The sequence below is a fragment of the Notothenia rossii genome, assembly GCF_949606895.1.
Source record: "Notothenia rossii genome assembly, chromosome: 6".
In the NCBI taxonomy this organism is placed as follows: Eukaryota; Metazoa; Chordata; class Actinopteri; order Perciformes; family Nototheniidae; genus Notothenia; species Notothenia rossii.
In genome coordinates this window covers 87,611,703-87,632,264 of record NC_136909.1, presented here as the reverse complement: position 1 = coordinate 87,632,264, position 20,562 = coordinate 87,611,703, and the positions used below count along the sequence as shown (strand labels likewise).

At 41.2% G+C, this 20,562-nt stretch overlaps 3 protein-coding genes across 3 annotated transcripts in view; all 3 read left to right on the top strand.

Moving 5' to 3' along the window:
* Positions 1-1,168: 1,168 nt before the first annotated feature.
* LOC307044683 (uncharacterized protein) overlaps positions 1,169-20,562 on the top strand; it is a gene marked incomplete at both ends in the record, with an annotated part of 99,086 nt that continues 79,692 nt past the window's right edge. Inside the window, 6 exons of the mRNA XM_079689994.1 lie at positions 1,169-1,236; positions 2,894-2,998; positions 3,924-4,002; positions 4,156-4,384; positions 4,525-6,331; positions 7,506-7,679. Of these exons, the coding sequence (XP_079546120.1) occupies positions 1,169-1,236; positions 2,894-2,998; positions 3,924-4,002; positions 4,156-4,384; positions 4,525-6,331; positions 7,506-7,679 (2,462 nt within the window). The remainder of the gene's footprint in view (positions 1,237-2,893; positions 2,999-3,923; positions 4,003-4,155; positions 4,385-4,524; positions 6,332-7,505; positions 7,680-20,562) is intronic.
* LOC307042880 (stonustoxin subunit beta-like) lies at positions 8,417-11,673 on the top strand (the record flags this gene model as incomplete). Its single annotated transcript, XM_079687048.1, has 4 exons — positions 8,417-8,424; positions 8,595-8,816; positions 9,406-9,452; positions 9,579-11,673. 4 exons carry the CDS (start codon positions 8,417-8,419, stop codon positions 10,118-10,120), a joined length of 819 nt encoding a protein of 272 aa, XP_079543174.1. The 3' UTR covers positions 10,121-11,673.
* On the top strand, positions 16,868-19,585 carry LOC307044248 (D(1)-like dopamine receptor). The gene is made up of 2 exons (XM_079689335.1): positions 16,868-16,894; positions 17,564-19,585. The coding sequence occupies exon 2, from the start codon at positions 17,653-17,655 to the stop codon at positions 19,069-19,071; it is 1,419 nt and encodes a 472-aa protein (XP_079545461.1). The 5' UTR covers positions 16,868-16,894; positions 17,564-17,652; the 3' UTR covers positions 19,072-19,585.

Here is a 20,562-nt window from a genome sequence, read left to right as displayed (position 1 = left end):
TCACTCTGAGGAACTGCAGCTGGTTTATGGTTTCTCACAGAGGAGGACGAAGGACTCAGATCTTTAGTTTCAGAAACATTAGTGAAACCACAGTGTGATAATAATCTGTTTCAGGTCCTCTATTCAACACTTCACTAAAGTACAAGTTTAAACATCAAAATATACTTAAAGTACAAAAGTACTCATTCTGCACCAGTTCATGATAATATGTGTCACATTATTTAATAATAATAATTAATGAATCCGTCTGTTCACTTTAATGTAACAGCTGGTAAAGGAGGAGCTTTTTCTTTTTTAAATAAAGGTCATATACAGTACATTGTGCCTCGTGATTTTCACCAAGGAATCATATTTGAATATATAGTTAAGGCAGGACAATTTGGTGATTATATTTAGTGTTATTAATCTAGATCTGAAACGTTTACACAACATGTTCTTTACGTAAGTTATCACATACATGTACTTCAGAAAAAGTAGAATACTTGCTTCTAAGATGTAGAATGGTAGAAGAATAAAGTAGCAGGTAATGAAGTGAACTAAAGTACCTAAAAGCTGAACTGAAGTACAACACCTGAGTCAAGGTGCAGCAGGGAAATCCTGCATCAGCTCCATCTGGTGGAGCTTCCTCTGCTCTGATTGGTCCTCACCACTGACTCGGGACAATAAGCAGACTCTTCTCTGTCCAATCACAAACTACTAGTGTGTTCCTTTATTAAAGGACCTAAAATAATACAGAAAATCAATTTATTGTTTGTTTAAAAAAAAAAAATCAATACATTTATTTTCGTCATCTTTATTTTTTACCCTCCAAATCTTCTGCTCTGAACTCCAAACACAGTTTCCTGTTGGCTGTTTAAAATGTATGAACCTCTGAAACAGAGGAAGATTTTAAGGCTTGCTGAGCTCTTCAGAGTCCGTCCAATAGAAGTGATCTGCACAGAAAGGCCAAGAATAATCCACATGAAGGATATTCCTGAAGTCTTCAAACCGTCCTGAAGACCACAGAGCATTGAGAGGGTCTTTAAGACGCTGCAGCTCACAGAGCCAACAACATGGAAACTGTCTCATGAGTGTTTTAGTTTGGAGGTGTGTGAGCTCTGTGTCCTGATGAGATAATGTGTGGTTCTCCAGCAGGTGGTTGTGTGTGTGTGAAGGTGTGAGCTCTGCTATGAATCCCTGTGAGGACACTGAACCCGCTCTGAGTGGGGACCCTGAACGCCTCACCAAAGCTCAGAGGTGAGATGAAGACCTCTGACTGTCCTCTCCTCCAGAGCTCAGCAGGCATTATTCACACTGTGTGTGTGTTGTGTTGTGTTGAAGCCCAGAGCAGCAGCATGGACCTGGACCTGGACCTGGACCTGGACATGGACCTGGACCTGGACCTGGACCTGGACCTGGACCTGGACCTCGACCTCGACCTCGACCTCGACCCAGCTGTGTGTCCATGAAGAGTGACCGGTCTATAGCTGCACCAATATATTTTAAAGGCCGCCCTTCAGAGACAGAGTAAGTGGACGTCATGTGACTTCATTATATCAGCAGCAGTAGAAAACGTGTTGTTACTGAAGAACAGAGACCTCTTATTGAAGCTGAGGGAGGGACTACCAAGGTGTGTTCAGCCTGAAGCCAGAGTGTAACGTGTCAGAGAGGTTCAATAAAAGAAGCCTTCTATACCATAGCAGGTAAAATATTTAAAGCACTGTTTAAACAATAAATACAGTTCAATTTGTCCACAAACTAAAGTGGTTTTCCATCATTATGGTAGAGTTTCAGACCTAAATGCTGTAGAATGAGCAGGTATCACATTAGGAATAAATGGGAGGCAATGAGAGAGCATTGGGTAGTCAAATAAATACATGACTTCATTCACCACAGTACCCTCTTGTATGTGCCGTCTTCTCTGTCTTTGTGGCTCATATATTGGTGTTCTACTGCAGATCAGTAAAATAGAGAATACTGAAAAAGAAAAAGGTGGCAGGAGATAACCAAACCTGCTGAGATCCAATCAAACAGCTCCGGACTAGAGTTCGGACAGGCTCACCAAATCAATATATTCTCAAGTATTCTGATGAAACAGGGTAAATATATCTGTCTCTGTTGTAACACTTACTGAGAAAATCACGCAGGTACTTTCTTATAAATACGTGGGTGTCCTGACAGACCCTTCTCTTCTAGAAAGACCACATAGAATCTGAAAAAGACAAAACAAATAATAGAGTAGAGAGTAGATAAAGTTTTATTTTTTACATCTGTGATTTTAGAGTATTTTGCAGTACTGTAATACTACACGGTACAGGTCCACCTCTTTAAAATCAAAACTGCTCCACCAGTCTATCAGAGAATCTGCTCAAAGGTCGTAGGTCAACATTTGAGAGCCTCTCTGAATCATCCTACCATCACAACCTTTAGAGGCTGGCCAACCACATTATCTCTGACCCAACCATGATTATGTAATGAGTGAAATCCCAGGTCAGATGAACATGGTGTCTTCAGTGACTGTGTTGTTATGGTAAATATCTGTTTCCTTGTTTCTTGTCTTGATGTTTGTCCTCGTTGACGTTGCTAAAGGAGCTGCTGTGATGCCAGAAGCATGTCAGACTTGATCTGATCATAAAGTATTATCATGTTGTTATATGGTGCTCTGAGCTCTGATCTGACTAAGTGTTAGTGTGATGGAGACTAGGAGAGGTTTTAAGTGTTCGATGACCATTATGTGCGTACCTGTCTAAGGACTGCAGATAGAAATGATCTTAATCTGGCATAACTCATCCCTTCTTTGAGATTCATGTATTTATAAGCATGGCCCCTGTTTATGAAACACATTCTAATATGAATAGTATTTAGGACCATTGTGACGGTCCAGATTCCTAACTGTTTGTTTCTCATGTTTCAGGAGGAGGCTGGAGGAACCTGAACCCAGCTGTGTGTCCATGAAGAGTGACTGGTCTATGGACACACCTATGCGCTTCAAAGATGGACGACACTCTGTTGGTCAAAGGTGAGGATTGAAAGTTGATAACCCCCTTCATGGTACCTGCTGCTCTGCTTTCAGGTTGTATTGACCCAGCTAAGAAAGTGTGGCTCTGTTGAATTTTCTTGGTGAGACACTTCTCTGGTTCCTTTCTAATAAAAGCAGCTTTGATCATTTATAAGGCGTATCAGGTTTGAAAGCTTTAAGCACCATAAACACCAACTTGGCAATAAACCTGTTTCTGAATCTGATGAAGGTTTCTTTAAATAAAGAAATAAGGGTCATGTTTACCTTCAGTGTTTCTCATCTGAGTTATATTTCTTTCCTTCTTAAGTAAAGCTGGAGTTTTGTAATCCTGCAGCTTGCGTCCAAAGGGAGGGAAACTCAACTGTGTGGACGTCTACTCCAGCTTATGATCAGCTCTGTGTGAATACATACCTGAGTGTTTCCCATTGCTCCTCGTCAGTCGGAGGTCAATGTTTCCCTGTATTTGCAGCAGTTTTTGCTTCTCATTTCTAAAATGTGTAATTGCTGTGTGGTGTTTTGCTCTTCACCTGGTGCTCTATTGAACAATTAAACAGCTCTTGATCAAATTAAATTAAATGTAATTGTTAAACCTTAATCAAAGATTACAGTCACTGATTACTTTCATTTTGGTGCGTGGTCCTTCTTAGTATTTAGTGTTGCTGATAGTCAAGGATGAGTGATATCACTGCCCTTTAACCTTTGTACCAATTCATGTGTCTATAAAAAGTTATTTTGAGGTTTTAGTTTAAAATAAAAATTGGCAATAACTTCTACAGCTGCTAAAGTTGGTACTCCGTGCGAGGCCCAGACAAATCCAGTGATCTAACCTTTCTCCTGTTGCTCACACATGCACCTGATCCACATTTCCAGCACCACTGAAGCATATCAGAGATAATGTGAGTTGTCTCTTCATGATTCCTCACAGAGAGGACCAGCAGAGCTCAGAGGTTCCCAGAGGTCAGTCTGCCCAGCAGCATCAGACACAGCTGGACTCCACATTTATGGTCTGTACATGAACTACAGCTACTTCACATCTGTTCTGCTCACAGTCAACTCCATGATGCACTTTGTAGATCAGTGGATGGTCAGTCTGTCCAACATGGATCTGATGTTTAGTGACTTTAGTTTGATTGTGTTGTTCATGTATTCTGTTCCAGCTGCTGGAGGACAACATCATCACTTTTGTGAAGAACGAGCTGAAGAAGATCCAGAAGGCTCTGAGTTCAGATTACCCAGAATGCTTAGAGAGTCAGAGGGATGATGAGGAGGTGTTGGACGGTGAGGATGAAGAGCAGAGGAGGAGCAGCAGAGAGGCATTTCTGAACATCACACTGAACTTCCTGAGGAGCATGGAGCAGGAGGAGCTGGCTGACCGTCTGCAGAGCAGTAAGAGGGTTTCTATAGAGATTTAACGAGCTGGATAAATGTTGACTAAAGTCTCAAGAGATGGAACAAAGTATATTCAGATCTTTATTCTTTAAGGATGTATCTGACTCATTGATCTGATTTGTTGTGTGTTCATTCAGGAAGTCGTTCTGGAGTGTGTCAGCGTGAACTTAAGTCTAACCTGCAGGAGAGGTTCCAGTGTGTGTTTGAGGGCATTGCTAAAGCAGGAAACCCAACCCTTCTGAACCAGATCTACACAGAGCTCTACATCACAGAGGGGGGGTCTGCAGAGGTCAATGATGAACATGAGGTCAGACAGATTGAAACAGCATCCAGGAAACCAGACAGACCAGAAACAACCATCAGACAAGAAGACCTCTTTAAAGCCTCACCTGGAAGAGATGCACCAATCAGAGCAGTGATGACAAAGGGCGTGGCTGGCATTGGGAAAACAGTCTTAACACAGAAGTTCACTCTGGACTGGGCTGAAGGCAAAGCCAACCAGGACATCCAGTTCATATTTCCATTCACCTTCAGAGAGCTGAATGTGGTGAGAGAGAACAAGTACAGCTTGGTGGAACTTGTTCATCACTTCTTCTCTGAAACCAGAGACGCAGGAATCTGCAGGTTTGATCAGTTCCCGGTTGTGTTCATCTTTGACGGTCTGGATGAGAGTCGACTTCCTCTGGACTTCCTCAACACTGAGATCCTGACTGATGTCACAGAGTCCACCTCAGTGGATGTGCTGCTGACAAACCTCATCAGGGGGAAGCTGCTTCCCTCTGCTCGCCTCTGGATAACCACACGACCTGCAGCAGCCAATCAGATCCCTCCTGAGTGTGTGGACATGGTGACAGAGGTCCGAGGGTTCACTGACCCACAGAAGGAGGAGTACTTCAGGAAGAGATTCAGAGATCAGGAGCAGGCCGGCACCATCATCTCCCACATCAAGACCTCACGAAGCCTCCACATCATGTGCCACATCCCAGTCTTCTGCTGGATCTCTGCTTCAGTTCTGGAGGAGGTGTTGAAAGCCAGAGGGGGAGGAGAGCTGCCCAAGACACTGACTGAGATGTACATCCACTTCCTGGTGGTTCAGTCCAAAGTGAAGAACATCAAGTATGATGGAGGAGCTGAGACAGATCCACACTGGAGTCCAGAGAGCAGGAAGATGATGGAGGCTCTGGGGAAACTGGCTTTTGAGCAGCTGCAGAAAGGCAACCTGATCTTCTATGAGTCCGACCTGACAGAGTGTGGCATCGATATCAGAGCAGCCTCAGTGTACTCAGGAGTGTTCACACAGGTCTTTAGAGAGGAGAGAGGACTGTACCAGAGGGACAAGGTGTTCTGCTTCGTCCATCTGAGCGTTCAGGAGTTTCTGGCTGCTCTTCATGTCCATCGAAAATGTATCAATTCTCGTATCAACCTGCTGTCAGAAGAACCAACAACCTCCTGGCGTCCTAAAGTCTTCAGAGCCAAACCTGACCTAACACATCTCTACCAGAGTGCTGTGGACCAGGCCTTACAGAGTCCAAACGGACACCTGGACTTGTTCCTCCGGTTCCTCCTCGGTCTTTCTCTGGAGACCAATCAGAAACTCCTACGTGGTCTACTGACAGAAACAGGAAGTAGCTCAAAGACCAATCAGGAAACAGTCCAGTACATCAAGAAGAAGATGGATGAGGGTCTGTCTCCAGAGAGAAGCATCAACCTGTTCCACTGTCTGAATGAACTGAATGATGGTTCTCTAGTGGAGCAGATCCAACAGTCCCTGAGATCAGGAAGTCTCTCCTCAGATAATCTGTCTCCTGCTCAGTGGTCAGCTCTGGTCTTCATCTTACTGTCATCAGAAGAAGATCTGGACGTGTTTGACCTGAAGAAATACTCTGCTTCAGAGGAGGCTCTTCTGAGGCTGCTGCCAGTGGTCAAAGCCTCCAGGAAGGCTCTGTGAGTACAGAAACATTCAGACATCATGAGTTCAATATTCAGTTCATTATTTTCATATATTGCTTGTTTTCTCTTTATCAGACTGAGTGACTGTGAGCTGTCAGAGAGAAGCTGTGCAGCTCTGTCCTCAGTCCTCAGCTCCCAGTCCTCTAGTCTGAGAGAGCTGGACCTGAGTAACAACGACCTGCAGGATTCAGGAGTGAAGCTGCTGTCTGCTGGACTGGAGAGTCCTCACTGTGCTCTGGAGACTCTCAGGTCAGGATTCATCAATATGTTGAGCTCCCTTTTGAATATGTATTGATATATTGGGCTGCTGTTGCCCAGAAGGGAAATAGGCGATAACCAAGGGGAGGGTTATTGATTCGATCCCCTCTCCCTGAGGTTAACATGTCAAAGTGTCCTTGGGAAAGATACTTGACCTCAAATTATTTTCTAGACATTGTATTGAAGTGTTTGTTAGTTGCTTCAGTAAAAGCCTAAGCTGAAATAACATGTATGATTACTGGATGAGTTTTCTAAGTTCACTGTACTCAAGTTATTTTTCAACCCAGTTGTGATCGTCAATTTTCAGACCCTATGTAACATAATATACTTTACAGTTTTTCTGTTTTGCCCAGGAAAACATGTTATATAAAAACATAGTCCACTTTAACATTTGCTTCAATTTATTTTGTTGTCCCTTCAGACTGAGTTATTGTGACCTGTCAGAGAGAAGCTGTGCAGCTCTGTCCTCAGTCCTCAGCTCCCAGTCCTCTAGTCTGAGAGAGCTGGACCTGAGTAACAACGACCTGCAGGATTCAGGAGTGAAGCTGCTGTGTGCTGGACTGGAGAGTCCTCACTGTACTCCGGAGACTCTCAGGTCAGGATACATTGATATGTTGAGCTTCCTTTTTTGGATGTATTTAACTTACTATAGTAAATGAACTATTTTTAAACCCGTTAAATGATTCTTTGCTGTTGTGTTCAGGTGCAAATCTACACACTCTTCTCCCTTTCTACTTTTGACACATTTTTAACATTGGCTTTCAATCCACCATGTATGCAAAATCTTTGCCATCAGTTCAAATAATGTAGGATTCCTCGTATTTATGATTATAGGGTCTTAATATTTTGTTTTTGAATTTGTAAAAAGGAGTAAATGCTGAACTTTTTATTTTTATTTTTGTCCCTTCAGACTGAGTTATTGTGACCTGTCAGAGAGAAGCTGTGCAGCTCTGTCCTCAGTCCTCAGCTCCCAGTCCTCTAGTCTGAGAGATCTGGACCTGAGTAACAACGACCTGCAGGATTCAGGAGTGAAGCTGCTGTCTGCTGGACTGGAGAGTCCACACTGTACTCTGGAGACTCTCAGGTTAGGATTCATCAACATGTTCAGCCGATGGACTTTTTAATTCCTAACCATTTCAATGGTTTAATTCCTACTTTTCTCTACCAAAATGATTTTGAAATAGTTATGTTAGTCAAACTCTCAGGTTAGGATTCATCAAAATCTCAAGCTTCCTTTTGAATATTTATTGATATATTGGGCTGCTGTTGCCCAGAAGGGAAATAGGCAAGTACCAAGGGAAGGGTTATTGATTCGATCCCCTCTCCATGAGGTTAACATGTCAAAGTGTCCTTGGGAAAGATACTTGACCCCAAATTATTTTCTAGACATTGTTTTGAAGTGTGTGTTAGTTGCTTCAGTAACATAATATAAGATAATTTACAGTTCTTCTGTTTTTCCCAGGCAAACATATTATACAAACACAAAGTCCACTTTAACATTTGCTTCCATTTGTTTTGTTGTCCCTTCAGACTGAGTTGCTGTAAGCTGTCAGAGAGAAGCTGTGAAGCTCTGTCCTCAGTCCTCAGCTCCCAGTCCTCTAGTCTGAGAGAGCTGGACCTGAGTAACAACGACCTGCAGGATTCAGGAGTGAAGCTGCTGTCTGCTGGACTGGAGAGTCCACACTGTGCTCTGGAGACTCTCAGGTTAGGATTCATCAAAATGTTCAACTTAAGTTTTTATTTAGATAAATTGGTTAACCTGTAACCTGCACACGATTGTCTCTAAGCTAAATGTAAATCAGTAAAGTTCTATTTGATTCCATGGAAAAGTTTGATGTTGTTTTTCTCTATTTTGTTGGATCTTGAATGTTTCCAGACAAATTAGAAAGTGCAGTAATGTTATCAGATTATTGAGAGACAGTAGTGATTGGCCTGGTTGGACAATGTCTAAATAACCCACATTAATGGACAGCCTCACAGTACTTCACTAACCCTGCAGTCCTCACAGTGGCCTCAGATTATGTGATGTGTTGTTTTGTGTGTTCAGTCTGTCAGGCTGTCTGGTCTCAGAGGAAGGCTGTGTTTCTCTGGCTTCAGCTCTGAGATCCAACCCCTCCCATCTGAGAGAGCTGGACCTGAGCTGCAATCATCCAGGAGACCCAGGAGAGAAGCTGCTGTCTGCTGGACTGGAGGATCCTCTCTGGAGACTGGACACTCTCAGGTAGTATACATGTATATACTGTCTGTGTTCATGTAAATCCTAGCTCTCAAAAAAGTCACAAAGACACAGACTTTAATAAAATAGGCCAAGACAAAAACATGAAAGGGTACTGAGGACACGAAGACAAGGAAGACATCTTTAAAATATTAGAATCTGAACATGATTTTAATACTCATTTTAATTTGTTGAACTAAACTAACTTTTATAGATTTGGCAATAAAGTCAGGGGAGACAATACTTAGGAAGCACGATTCAGAAAATCCATCCCACAACATAAACATACAGCAGAGATCATCCCACTCCTGATGGACGTGATCTACACTGGCTCCTGAATCTGAACTGATTCTGAAGTGCTTCTTCTATTTAATAAAGCACTAAACAGTCCCTTAAAAACAATGAGGAACTATCAGATGTCTGAAGAATTCTGTGCATAACAGGTACCTTCAAATAAAGTGAATGTGTTTCCCTCTTCAGATTCCAGGTAACACTGATACATTCTTACATCTTATTTTCTGATAAATAATTGAAAAAAATGAGCTTTATTCAAAATCAGATGTTCGACTGACCTAAAATAATATCGTCTGATCAGGATGGAGCCTGCTGGAGTCCGATGGTCGAGACCCGGTCTGAGGAAGTGTGAGTGTGGTTTAATTTGATTCATGAAAACAAAGCAGCCACCATCTTCAAATGTAACCTTCATCATCAAAGTGTCAATCAATGAACAGCTGATAGATGAATAACTGCAGCTGTTCCTCTCCTCAGATTCCTGTGAACTCTCACTCGACACAAACACAGCACACAGAGAACTCAAACTGTCTGAGGACAACAGGGAGGTGACATGTCTGGAGGAGAAGCAGCCATATCCTGATCATCCAGAGAGGTTTCATTTCTGGCCTCAGCTGATGTGTAGAGAAGCTCTGACTGGTCGCTGTTACTGGGAGGTCGAGAGGAGAGGAGTGGTTGATATATCAGTGACTTACAGAGGACTCAGCAGGAGAGGAGGCAGAGAGGACTGTAGGTTTGGATGGAATGATCAGTCCTGGAGTCTGAGCTGCTCTGGTGGTCGTTACTCTGTCTGTCACAATAACACAGTAACACACACCTCCTCCTTCTCCTCCTCCTCCTCCTCCTCCTCTGGTAGAGTAGCAGTGTATCTGGATCATCCTGCTGGCTCTCTCTCATTCTACAGAGTTTCCTCTGACACACTGATCCACCTCCACACCTTCAGAACCACATTCACTGAACCTCTCTATGCTGGGTTTAGGTTCTGGTCTGGCTCCTCAGCGTCTCTGGTTCCTCTGTAGGAGGAAGAGTCTCCTCCTGTTCCAGAGACTTCCTCCCTGCTGCCCAGAGAGTTCAGTCTGTTCAGGATCACAGCTGATGTTAGTTAGTACCAACCTGAGTCTGAGGGTAGGCTTCATTATAACATGATTTCTGAACTATTGATAAGAAGTCTGACCATTTTCAGAGACTTAGCTAAACCAATCGACTGTGATCCCCTTCTGTATAATGTGCTACTCATATACTGTACTATTCATACTGTGATCCCCCTTGTTGGGAAAATACTGAATCTACACTTCCAATATCACATGATAACAAAGGTATCCCAACTATTGCTGTTTACGGTGTAGGGAATGTTTAGATTTTGAGAAAAAGTCAGGATTTTGTTCATGACAGGATGTATGATTACCTACAAGAACCGGTGTACCTCCATCTTGTGACTGTGTAACTCCCTCTCTTGGATATCAGCATGTGAAGGACACTGTTCAGGAACTAGTTGATGCTCTGTATGTGATGACTACTTCCATTCTGGAGAGGATCACAGATACATGGATCCTGAGGTTCAAGCTCAAGCCGGGGACCAGGGAGAGTTAACATTTTGTAGTGTTCAGAAAAAGTGAGAATTTAGAGATTTTGAGAAAAAAAATCAGAATTTTGAGATGACTAGTGACGAGTGATATTTTTCTAGCACCCCTCTATATAAAGTGTTCTATATTATGCATATCAAGGGTGTCCACGGGGTCTTAAAGTTTATAAATCAATTTAGCGAAAATGAAGGCTATTAAAAAGTATTAAACATCATTTTCCAAGGTTTTACATTTTGTAGCTTGTTTTCAATAAGTATATAAATTGTCCAAAGAGGTTGTATTCTACAGTCTGCCTGAATGTAATCATTGCGTAATTGTGTAGTGTGATTCTGTGGAGTTTATTTATGGCATCCCGTTGGGTTTGACGTCATCTGAAAAGGACATCGCACGCTCGCTGCTTGATAGCGCGCCAAGGTCTGTTTACGCCGGTTGCTAAGCAACATCGTTATGGGGAAATGCAAGTCTGCGTCCAAATGGTTGGAAGATAAGGAGGAAGGACAATCAATACTGTATATAGTCAATGTGAGGTAAAGTGTGTCGCCAATGTGACCGGTTAAAAGTCAAAGTGGAGATGAGGTCTTAAAATGTATGGAAAGGGTCTTAAAAAAGTTCTTACATGTGACTTCAGGATTCCTGCATACACTGTTATAAATCACATGGCAGTCATTGTAACTTGAAGTAAAAAGCAGCTAGGGTTAACTAATTAAAGTAAATGAGTGTATGAAAAACAATAGCTATAAAGTACAAAATCTAACAGTAGCCTATAGATTAAAATAAATAAGTATACTTATGTGTTGTATATTTGTGGATATGTTAAGTATATATACGTGTCTCTAAGTGTAAATCCAGAAGTGCACTTTGGTATAAGTCTTGACTACAAACTGTCAGACCAACAATGACAGGTTATTTAGAGTTTAACTCCAACTACAGAGCTTGCCTTTGAACGTCTCTTAACATTTTCAATGCAAATAAAACACATGTTAACTTGGTCTTTGGAAAAGTGCTCAGTTCTGTTTTGCATTAAGGATGTCAGAAAATACATCACATGACATTATGGCTGATAATCCCATTCCTCACGGAGATCATGGATTTCATGTTGAACTCTGGAACAGTTCACTGCACTCATCAACACTAACTATAAATACAAAAGTACAAACAAACTAAAAGTCGAAGTAATCAGATCTTGTACTTGAGTAAAAGTAGAAGTACTCAGATCTTGTACTTGAGTAAAAGTAGAAGTACTCAGATCATGTACTTGAGTAAAAGTAGAAGTACACAGATCTTGTTCTTGAGTAAAAGTAGAAGTACTCAGATCATGTACTTGGGTAAAAGTAGAAGTACTCAGATCTTGTACTTGAGTAAATGTAGAAGTACACAGATCTTGTAGAGTAAAAGTAGAAGTACTCAGATCTTGTACTTGAGTAAAAGTCGAAGTAATCAGATCTTGTAGTTGAGTAAAAGTAGAAGTACACAGATCTTGTTCTTCAGTAAAAGTAGAAGTACCAGAGTGTAGGAATACTCTGTTACAGTAAAAGTCCTGCATTCAAAATGTTCCTCAAGTAAAAGTAGAAAAGTATTATCATCAAAATATAGTGAAAGTAGCGACAGTAAAAGTAGTCATTGTGCAGATTGGTCCATTTCAGAATACCTACCTTCATGCATACACATCTTAAGGAAAGATGCTGGAGACAAACTCCTGGGTCTCTATCTGTTGTTTGGTTGTTAATTAATTAGAGACTGTTGATTATAAAAGAACCACCAGCTGCTGAAAACACTGAGGCCTAACCAGACAGGAACTGCTAAAACCAAAATGCGTTCACCTGCTTCACCAAAAATAAATCCTGAAAGAGGTTTCACATGTTTGATGGAGCTGCTGAGTGTTCATCAGGAGAAAGGATGCTAACAAACATGCCATTCCATATTTATCATTAACCCCTTCACGCTCCTGATCCTCTTTTTACAAAACACACTTTCAGCCTTCAGACTGATGGTTCAGTTTACAGGCTTTCAGAAAAGCAAAACAACTATTCTCTGATTAAAAAATGTTTAATGGCAGTTGGCAAACAGCTGCTAGATGCATTTACCGCCCCCTTCTGGACCCGAGTGTGGATCAGCACAGCTTCACCTTCAATACTTACCTGTATAATATAATCCCTGTCCTCTTTAAAAACCTAAATACAGTCCGGTACTCTACATCCCCTGAACTGCTTTGCAAAATCTCTTTTATACTTAACTCTGTTGGGTTTCTGTCCCGCGATAAATCAGTGATCATTACCACAAATACCACATTTGCCTGATGCTCGTTGTCCCTCATGTTTCTCCGACTGTCCTTTGAACGTTATAGAAACACAGGCCCTTAAACTCCTCTAACCCACTCTTCCTCTTCCCATTTCTTATTCATTTGGGATTGGATGATCTCTTGATTTCAGCCTTGCTATATGTTACTCTCGTCTATATTACCTTGTTGCTAATTATACAGATGTATCTTCCATCTGATTTCCCTCCATATTACTGAGTCACTGCTCTAGTTCCTTTGTGCTCTCTCAAGTCCTACGTCTTGTCTTGTGTCTGCATGCATGTGTTTAATACTGTCCAATGCACTCCTGCACATTTTGAAATCTCTCCTCTGAGGTGCGTTCAAGGACAGCTGCAAATCAACAACACTTTAATGAAGCTGCAAGAAGGTCCAGTGAGCTGCAAACTACACCATGTGTTCATCAGGACATCTTTTTTTGTGAAAGTTTGAAAAGGAGATGAATGAACTCAAAAGAGATGTTGAGGTTTGCTGCATGTGGCGGAGTTTTATTAACAACAGCAAACATGTGGCCCCATCTACTGGCTGTATTGGAGAATTGCAAGTATTTCTAAATTCAGCTTCATCAGCTCATTTAAACTTCTTGAGGTTTAAAAAGTCCTTGGATCCAAACTTAGATCATGTGAGTTCATTATAGTTCTTTAGTAAATCAATCTGCATTAAATCTGCATGATTCCAGCAGCTTTAGAGCTTCTACTTCAGTCTCATTTCATCTCAGAGGAGACGAGGATAATCAGATGCAGGAAGTTAAAATAAGTTAAAATATACTTTATTAATCCCACATTTGGGAAAAGTGTTTCTAGGTATTTAGGACAGTAGGTAGGTGGTAGATTTGCACATAGTTAGAAATAAAAAAAAGGTAAAAAATAAACATGTATACAATATAAACATCTGAAAATAGCAGATAAAACAGAACTGAAAGAGTGAAAATATAAGAGTTGACCGTGATATAAAATATATAAACTATCTGACAAATAAATCAAGGCTAAATTACAGCTAACACAACATAGAAGGGGGAGATTGTTTACATTTAGTGAGCGAGAACGAAGGTGTTTGGAGTTTTCTACCATCAGGTTTGAAGCTTCTTAATAAATGAACATCCGTCGAGATGATTTTAAAATGCTCAGCTCAACTTAAATCAAAATAGCTTTTACCGAGCAGCAAACTTATGCATTTTCAGCCTCTGAGTTTTGGCTTTCTTCCTAAGCGTCTGCATGGATTTCAAAATGAAGGATTATTGATGGTTTTGGGAATTATTTTCTTTATTCTGCCAATAGTAAAAAAGGACTGTTTGTGAACACAGCTGTATCCGGAAAAGAAAACTATTCTGTAAACTGTTTGATATAAAAATAACAATAACAAATCCAACCAGCAGAGGGCCACATAACAACCTACATACAACAACTTAATGTTCATAAAAAGCACTTTTTAAAGAGACGGACCATTATATAAGTAGACTCTGATAGAACAATATAAGACTTAGTAATGTATCTATGTTTCTCATCGAATTATAATTGACATTTGGAATTTAAAAACGACATTTTTATTTAAGAATTTGGAATGTTCTAGAACTTATTGAGTCTTTAAGCTCGAGATTTTAAGGGATGTTTTTACATTCCTGTATTTTCCAGGACATACAGCATAGTCACAACAGCACAGAGTCATTTATCGTAATTGATTACACGGTTTAGTTGAATACTCGATTCTGATTGGTCAATCCGGACATTTCAGAGGCCATTGTGACAGTAGTACAGACAGGCCCGGCTCCAGGATGAAATTACTGAGGGGGCTGTTAAAAAATCAGAGGGGGCGATTTTTTTTTCACAACAACGAAAAATACTGGCAATGTAACGAATTGACACACCAAGCTTTTTTCCTTCTCACTGCTCTACAATCTCTTTGCTTCTTTATTTTTATTCTGGATTTACCCCTCTCGTTCTGTTCTTTTCCTCTGATCTTTAATATTAGATAGTACATTATTAGATAGCCAAACTTTGTTTAACAGACGAACATTGATTTCCTCAATTTATAAATGGACAGGCTCTGTAATCATACCATAACCTTTTCTCCTCTATCCCTTAACCCGTCTTCCTATACAGATTTACTTACTTACTTTCTACTCTAGTCAGGTCAGGATTAAAGAAACATTAATCTGATGGATTTTTTTCAGGATTGAATGTTCAAATCAAGGCCTAAAACCTGGCTTTTCATAAGAAAGTCATTAATATATAAACCAAATGTAATACTGGATCAAATACTACACCAAATGGACACACACCGATTAAAAATTAAAATAAAGTCCCCTGGTTTGTCTCTACTGTCATGAGAAAAATCAAATCAATGTTCCAAAATCCGTCACTAGATGTCGCTCATTGTACCAATTTGGTTGATATAATACATAACATATTATTATTCTAGTAAAAGGGCTCGCTTTGGCAAAAACCTGATCCATACAGCCCTAAATAATAACAAGTAACCATCACGTGTGGTGATATCTGTAGTTGTCTGTCTTATTTTTTGTTGATGTCAAACAACATGGATTTCAAGTCAATATACGAAAGTAAATCAAGAAATGAAGTAAACAAGCTGATCTTCAAGTTCCTCAAAAACACTGGTCTGAGGACAAGGATTTAATATGAACATTTAATAAATCAACAGTAGGTGGCGATATATGCTCCAAGTGGAAGCGATTCACCATTAAAGACAAAAGAAGAAGAACAAGTAGTAGAAGAAGAAATACGCTAAAACAAACAGGCACAACACTGCTACTCTGTTTTTACTGACATGTAACATTAGAATGTGTTTACAGTAGCACACACGCTAACATTAAGACTACAAGCTCCCTTGGGGTTGAGGCTTTTTTACACGTTGCTTGACTGCCTTCCCCACATATCTGATCTAAACATAGTAACGTGTATTGGGGAAAATGTATTTAAAGTTATTTCATAATTGTGACATGTATTGCACTTTTTGATGGATGAATGAGGCTCAAAGTGAGCGCCCTCGTGGCGCCGGGCCCGAGTACAGACCGTGAGGAGGATGAAGAGAGAGAAAGAGGTTAGAAGATGGATAAAGTCAGATAGACCACCAGAAGCAGACAGGAAGTAAACACTAACATTACTAAGATTTAGGAGGAAGTCAAATATGTTTTTATTCCAGATGATAATGAATATAAACGGGTCTGTCTTCTTGTTTGTTGCACTGCATCAGCTGAGTGACACTTCTCTGAAGGAAGATATCATGCAGAAATAAATAAATATACAGTCTGGATTCTTGTTTTATTTCCCTGCATACAATTTAAGATTAAGTGAATTCGTTGCATGGTCATTTATTATTCTAATCCGTTTATTCCTCATATAAATGCACATTTTCGGACATTGATTTTTATCATATTATGGAAGAAAGCACTTAATTTTGACATCAAATAAAGTAGAGTTATTCAGGAGGAAGTCAAATATAGTCTGTCCTTTTATCAGAGAGGCTTCTGAATATATATTACACTCTCCTTTCTGTCTTCTTCTTTATTGGACTGCATGTTTTACATAACGATCAAATGCAGGAATATAAATATATTGTCTTTTTGTTTTGCCTGATTAAAGACTGTCCTAATGATGACATTATCCCATTGCACACAATTTAACATTTAAAATAATAAACCTCTTGTTTAGTCGTATCTTTAATTAATTACTCGCTCCTTTATTTCTCAGTATTCATTTCGTTCGTTTTTGACACACACACATTTTTCAAACATAGATTTTTACCATATTTTAGATTCATTTTGACTTCGTTTTTGGTTTCAAATCAAGGCTAATTGGCTCCATGGTGATATATGGTGATAGTAATCTATTACCTGCAGAGGAGGAGATGCAGCAGCAGTCTGAGCGTCAGTCGGAGAGGTGAGTCCTCCGAGCCAAACCGGGACTAAACACCGGGGCAGAGACGCTTTTTACCCCCTGTGGAGGCACTGAGCTCCGGCAGGATTAATTATTATCACCGCTACTAAATTAATAATGAAGCTTTTTAAAAATATTTAATTTTAAGGATACTCGCGGAGTCTTTCTGGGTATTGATGTGAGAGGAGCTTTTTTTTTTCTTCCATAAGGATCTATTTTTTTTGTCAGAGTATTTATTTGAAATTATTTTCGCAATTTTTTTTAATGTTTTGGAATTAATTAACTTCAGAAATAAATGAGTCTTCAAGCTCTAGAATTCAAGGGATATTTTTTAATGCTTATATATACAACATAATAAACAACATTTTAAAGTCACAACAGTAGAGAGGATTATTTCTTTATTTCTTTACATTTGGATATTTTATTTTAATGCCTTCAGGATTTTTATTGGAGACAGTTTCCTCAATTATTCTGCTCCTGTTATCCTTTTGTTATGGATTCACTGAGTTAATATTATCACCACTATTAAGTTATCATCAAAGCTTTATTCAAATCTTTAATTTCTTGGGAAACTCGCAGTGTGTAAGGATCTCTTCTTTTTTTTGCATAAGGATCTTTTTTTTTAAGACGAATGGATTTGTATTGAAGACAGTTTCCTTCGTTCTTCTTCAGAGGCTTCAGAGGACGGTGTGTGCGTCAGAAGCAGCTGGATTTAAGATTGGATTTTAACCACCTGTCAATGAACACTTTATACTGAAGAAATGGATAACAACACCATGTGGAATTTCACCCAAGTTCTGTCGGAGCTGGACGGGACAGAAAGTGAGGAAGAGGAGGAACATGATGAAGGCAGTGGTGGTGGTGGAGGGTTGCGTATCCTCCTCGGTTGCGTCCTCTTCCTGCTCATCGTGTCCACGTTGCTCGGGAACACGCTGGTTTGCGCCGCCGTGGTTCGTTTCCGCCACCTTCGCTCCAAAGTCACCAACTTCTTTGTGATCTCGCTGGCTGTGTCCGACCTGTTCGTGGCCGTGCTGGTGATGCCGTGGGAGGCCATCACCGAGGTCACCGGCACCTGGTTGTTCGGGCGATTCTGCAGCGTGTGGATCGCCTTCGACATCATGTGCTCCACGGCGTCCATTTTGAATCTGTGTATCATAAGCGTGGACCGATACTGGGCCATCGCCAGCCCGTTCAAATACGAGCGGAAGATGACCCACCGGGTGGCGTTCGTCATGATCGGTGTGGCGTGGTCGCTGTCCATCCTCATATCTTTCATCCCGGTGCAGCTCAACTGGCACCAGGAAGGCATGGAGGAATCTATGGTGGAAAAGACGGTGGGAAACGGCGGGAACTTCACGAACAGCAGCATCGGCTTCAATGCCAAAAGCTGCGTTGCCAACTTGAACAAAACATACGCCATCTCCTCCTCGCTCATCAGCTTCTACATCCCCGTGGTGATCATGATCGCCACGTACACCCGCATCTACCGGATTGCTCAGATGCAGATTCGCCGCATCACGTCTCTGGAGAGGGCGGCGGAGCAGGCGCAGAACCAAGGCCACGGCGTGAACAGAAACCAGCATCAGCATCACAGGTCCAACGACGAAGCCTCGCTCAAGTCGTCCTTTAAGAAGGAAACCAAAGTCCTGAAGACCCTCTCCATCATCATGGGGGTTTTCGTCTTCTGCTGGCTGCCGTTCTTCGTGCTGAACTGCTACATCCCGTTCTGCGACCCTCCATGCGTAAGCGACACAACCTTCACCGTTTTCGTGTGGTTCGGATGGGCCAACTCCTCCCTGAACCCCGTGATTTACGCCTTCAACGCAGACTTCCGACGCGCCTTCGCCACCATTCTTGGATGCAACCAAATGTGCTCCAACAACACGGTGGAAGCGGTGAACTTCAGCGACGAGCTAGTTTCCTACCACCACGACACGACGCTCCACAAGGAGGCGCTGGTTCCCGTGCAGCCGCAGCAGCATCCTGTCACAATAAACGCCTCTGGGTCGGACAGCCTGGAGGACGCTCAGATTGACGAGGAGTCGATCATCAACAGACTGCTGCTGCTTCCTGCCACCGTGCAGCTGGAGGACGACCCTGAACTTTCTCTGGAGACCATCACGCCGTTCACCTCGAAGAATGAAGCTCTTATTCCAGGACAAGTCCATCAGGACGGATAGGAGACACATCATCAAAGGACTAAACAGGAACATTATTTACATGGATCTTTTCCGAACATTACGTTACATGTCATTTTGTTAGATGCTTTTATCCAAAGTGACTTACATACATTCAGTACTGTGGACAATCCCCACAGGAGCACTTTGGGGTGAAGTGTCTCAGGGACACAACGACACGCTGACTCGAACTTGCTATCCCCTTTTAAGTCCATCATACTTTCCACTGAGCCACAGCCTCCCTGTCCTCTGAAATGTTTTCTTTCTGTTAATGTGAAATGATGGAGGACTTTGATCTTTAAATCTGGCGAAATACAACTCAAGAGACTTTGTAGCTGAAGCTTCAGATAAAACATATTTTATTGAGTTTCTTCCATGTGACTGATTGTGCTGTTGGATTCTTGTTTAAATGGAAGCAGAATTAGTTATTCATACTTAACATATTGAGGTTGATAATTAAATAATGATTTAAAATGAAACAGATTGTTTGGTCAGACATTAAACTGTATTTATTTCACCAGAACCACTGAATGTTTCCATTATTACACTGTATGGATATGTCAAACCTAAAACACCAAGAAACAGCATCTGCCCTGTGACAACAGCAAACACAAGGGACTCAACTGGGACTCAAAGCACAACAATGAGCAATTAATTAAGTTATAGAGCACTATTCATCAGCAGTTTTTGAAATGATGAGAAGAAGGTCGAGGGGTTCATTGAGTCCAGTGGAAATTAAACTTGCAGAATCTCCAGGGTTGCGTTCCAATATTCCATTTAGCTTAGGAACCTTCCTAACCAAGTGAAATGACCCGGAAGTCCCTCAGTGGCAGCCATGATAAGTGCCGTTCCAATTCTCCAAATGAAAGGAAAGGAGGTTTCAAACTTCCTTTATAATCTCCTTTAGCTTAGGAACCACTGGACCTCCCTAACCGAAAGGAGAGGAGAAAATGCTGCCCCACAGTGCCTTGCAGCTGCAGCATTTGCGTCACACAACAGTCGGCCGTTCACGGAAACAAACGATTATGACGGAGAAATTATATCATGAAAGTTACGATTAAAGTTCACTTTCCTTTTTTATTTCAATTACAACTTTGTTCATGAAGAATATGTTTCTCTGTTGTCCACATTCATAAAGCATAACACAACAGCATCAGAGCACGGTGCAGAGTCTCTAGATGAGTCCCTCGTTCTTATTAAACATCCATGTTGTAGTCCGTTGTATAGAAAACTTTAGTTTCCATAGTTTCCCCACAGCAGCAGACGCACACAATGACGTCCGCTGGCGCATCATAAACACTTCGGATAGTGAAAGTGCATTCGGATTCTCTAAAGTACCGCGGTCTCTTCTCCTAAATCCTTTTGAATTCTCCTATCCACTATCCCTTAACCCCGTGACGTTTCACTCAGAGGTCAAGGAATAGGAGATAGGATTAGAATTTAGGAGCTGATTTTTGGATTATCGGAACGCAACCCTGGTTGTCTCCCAGCTGT

Excerpts from the sequence above, each read along its gene's own strand:
- LOC307044248 (XM_079689335.1), top strand. The coding sequence starts at position 17,653 with ATGGATAACAACACCATGTGGAATTTCACCCAAGTTCTGTCGGAGCTG.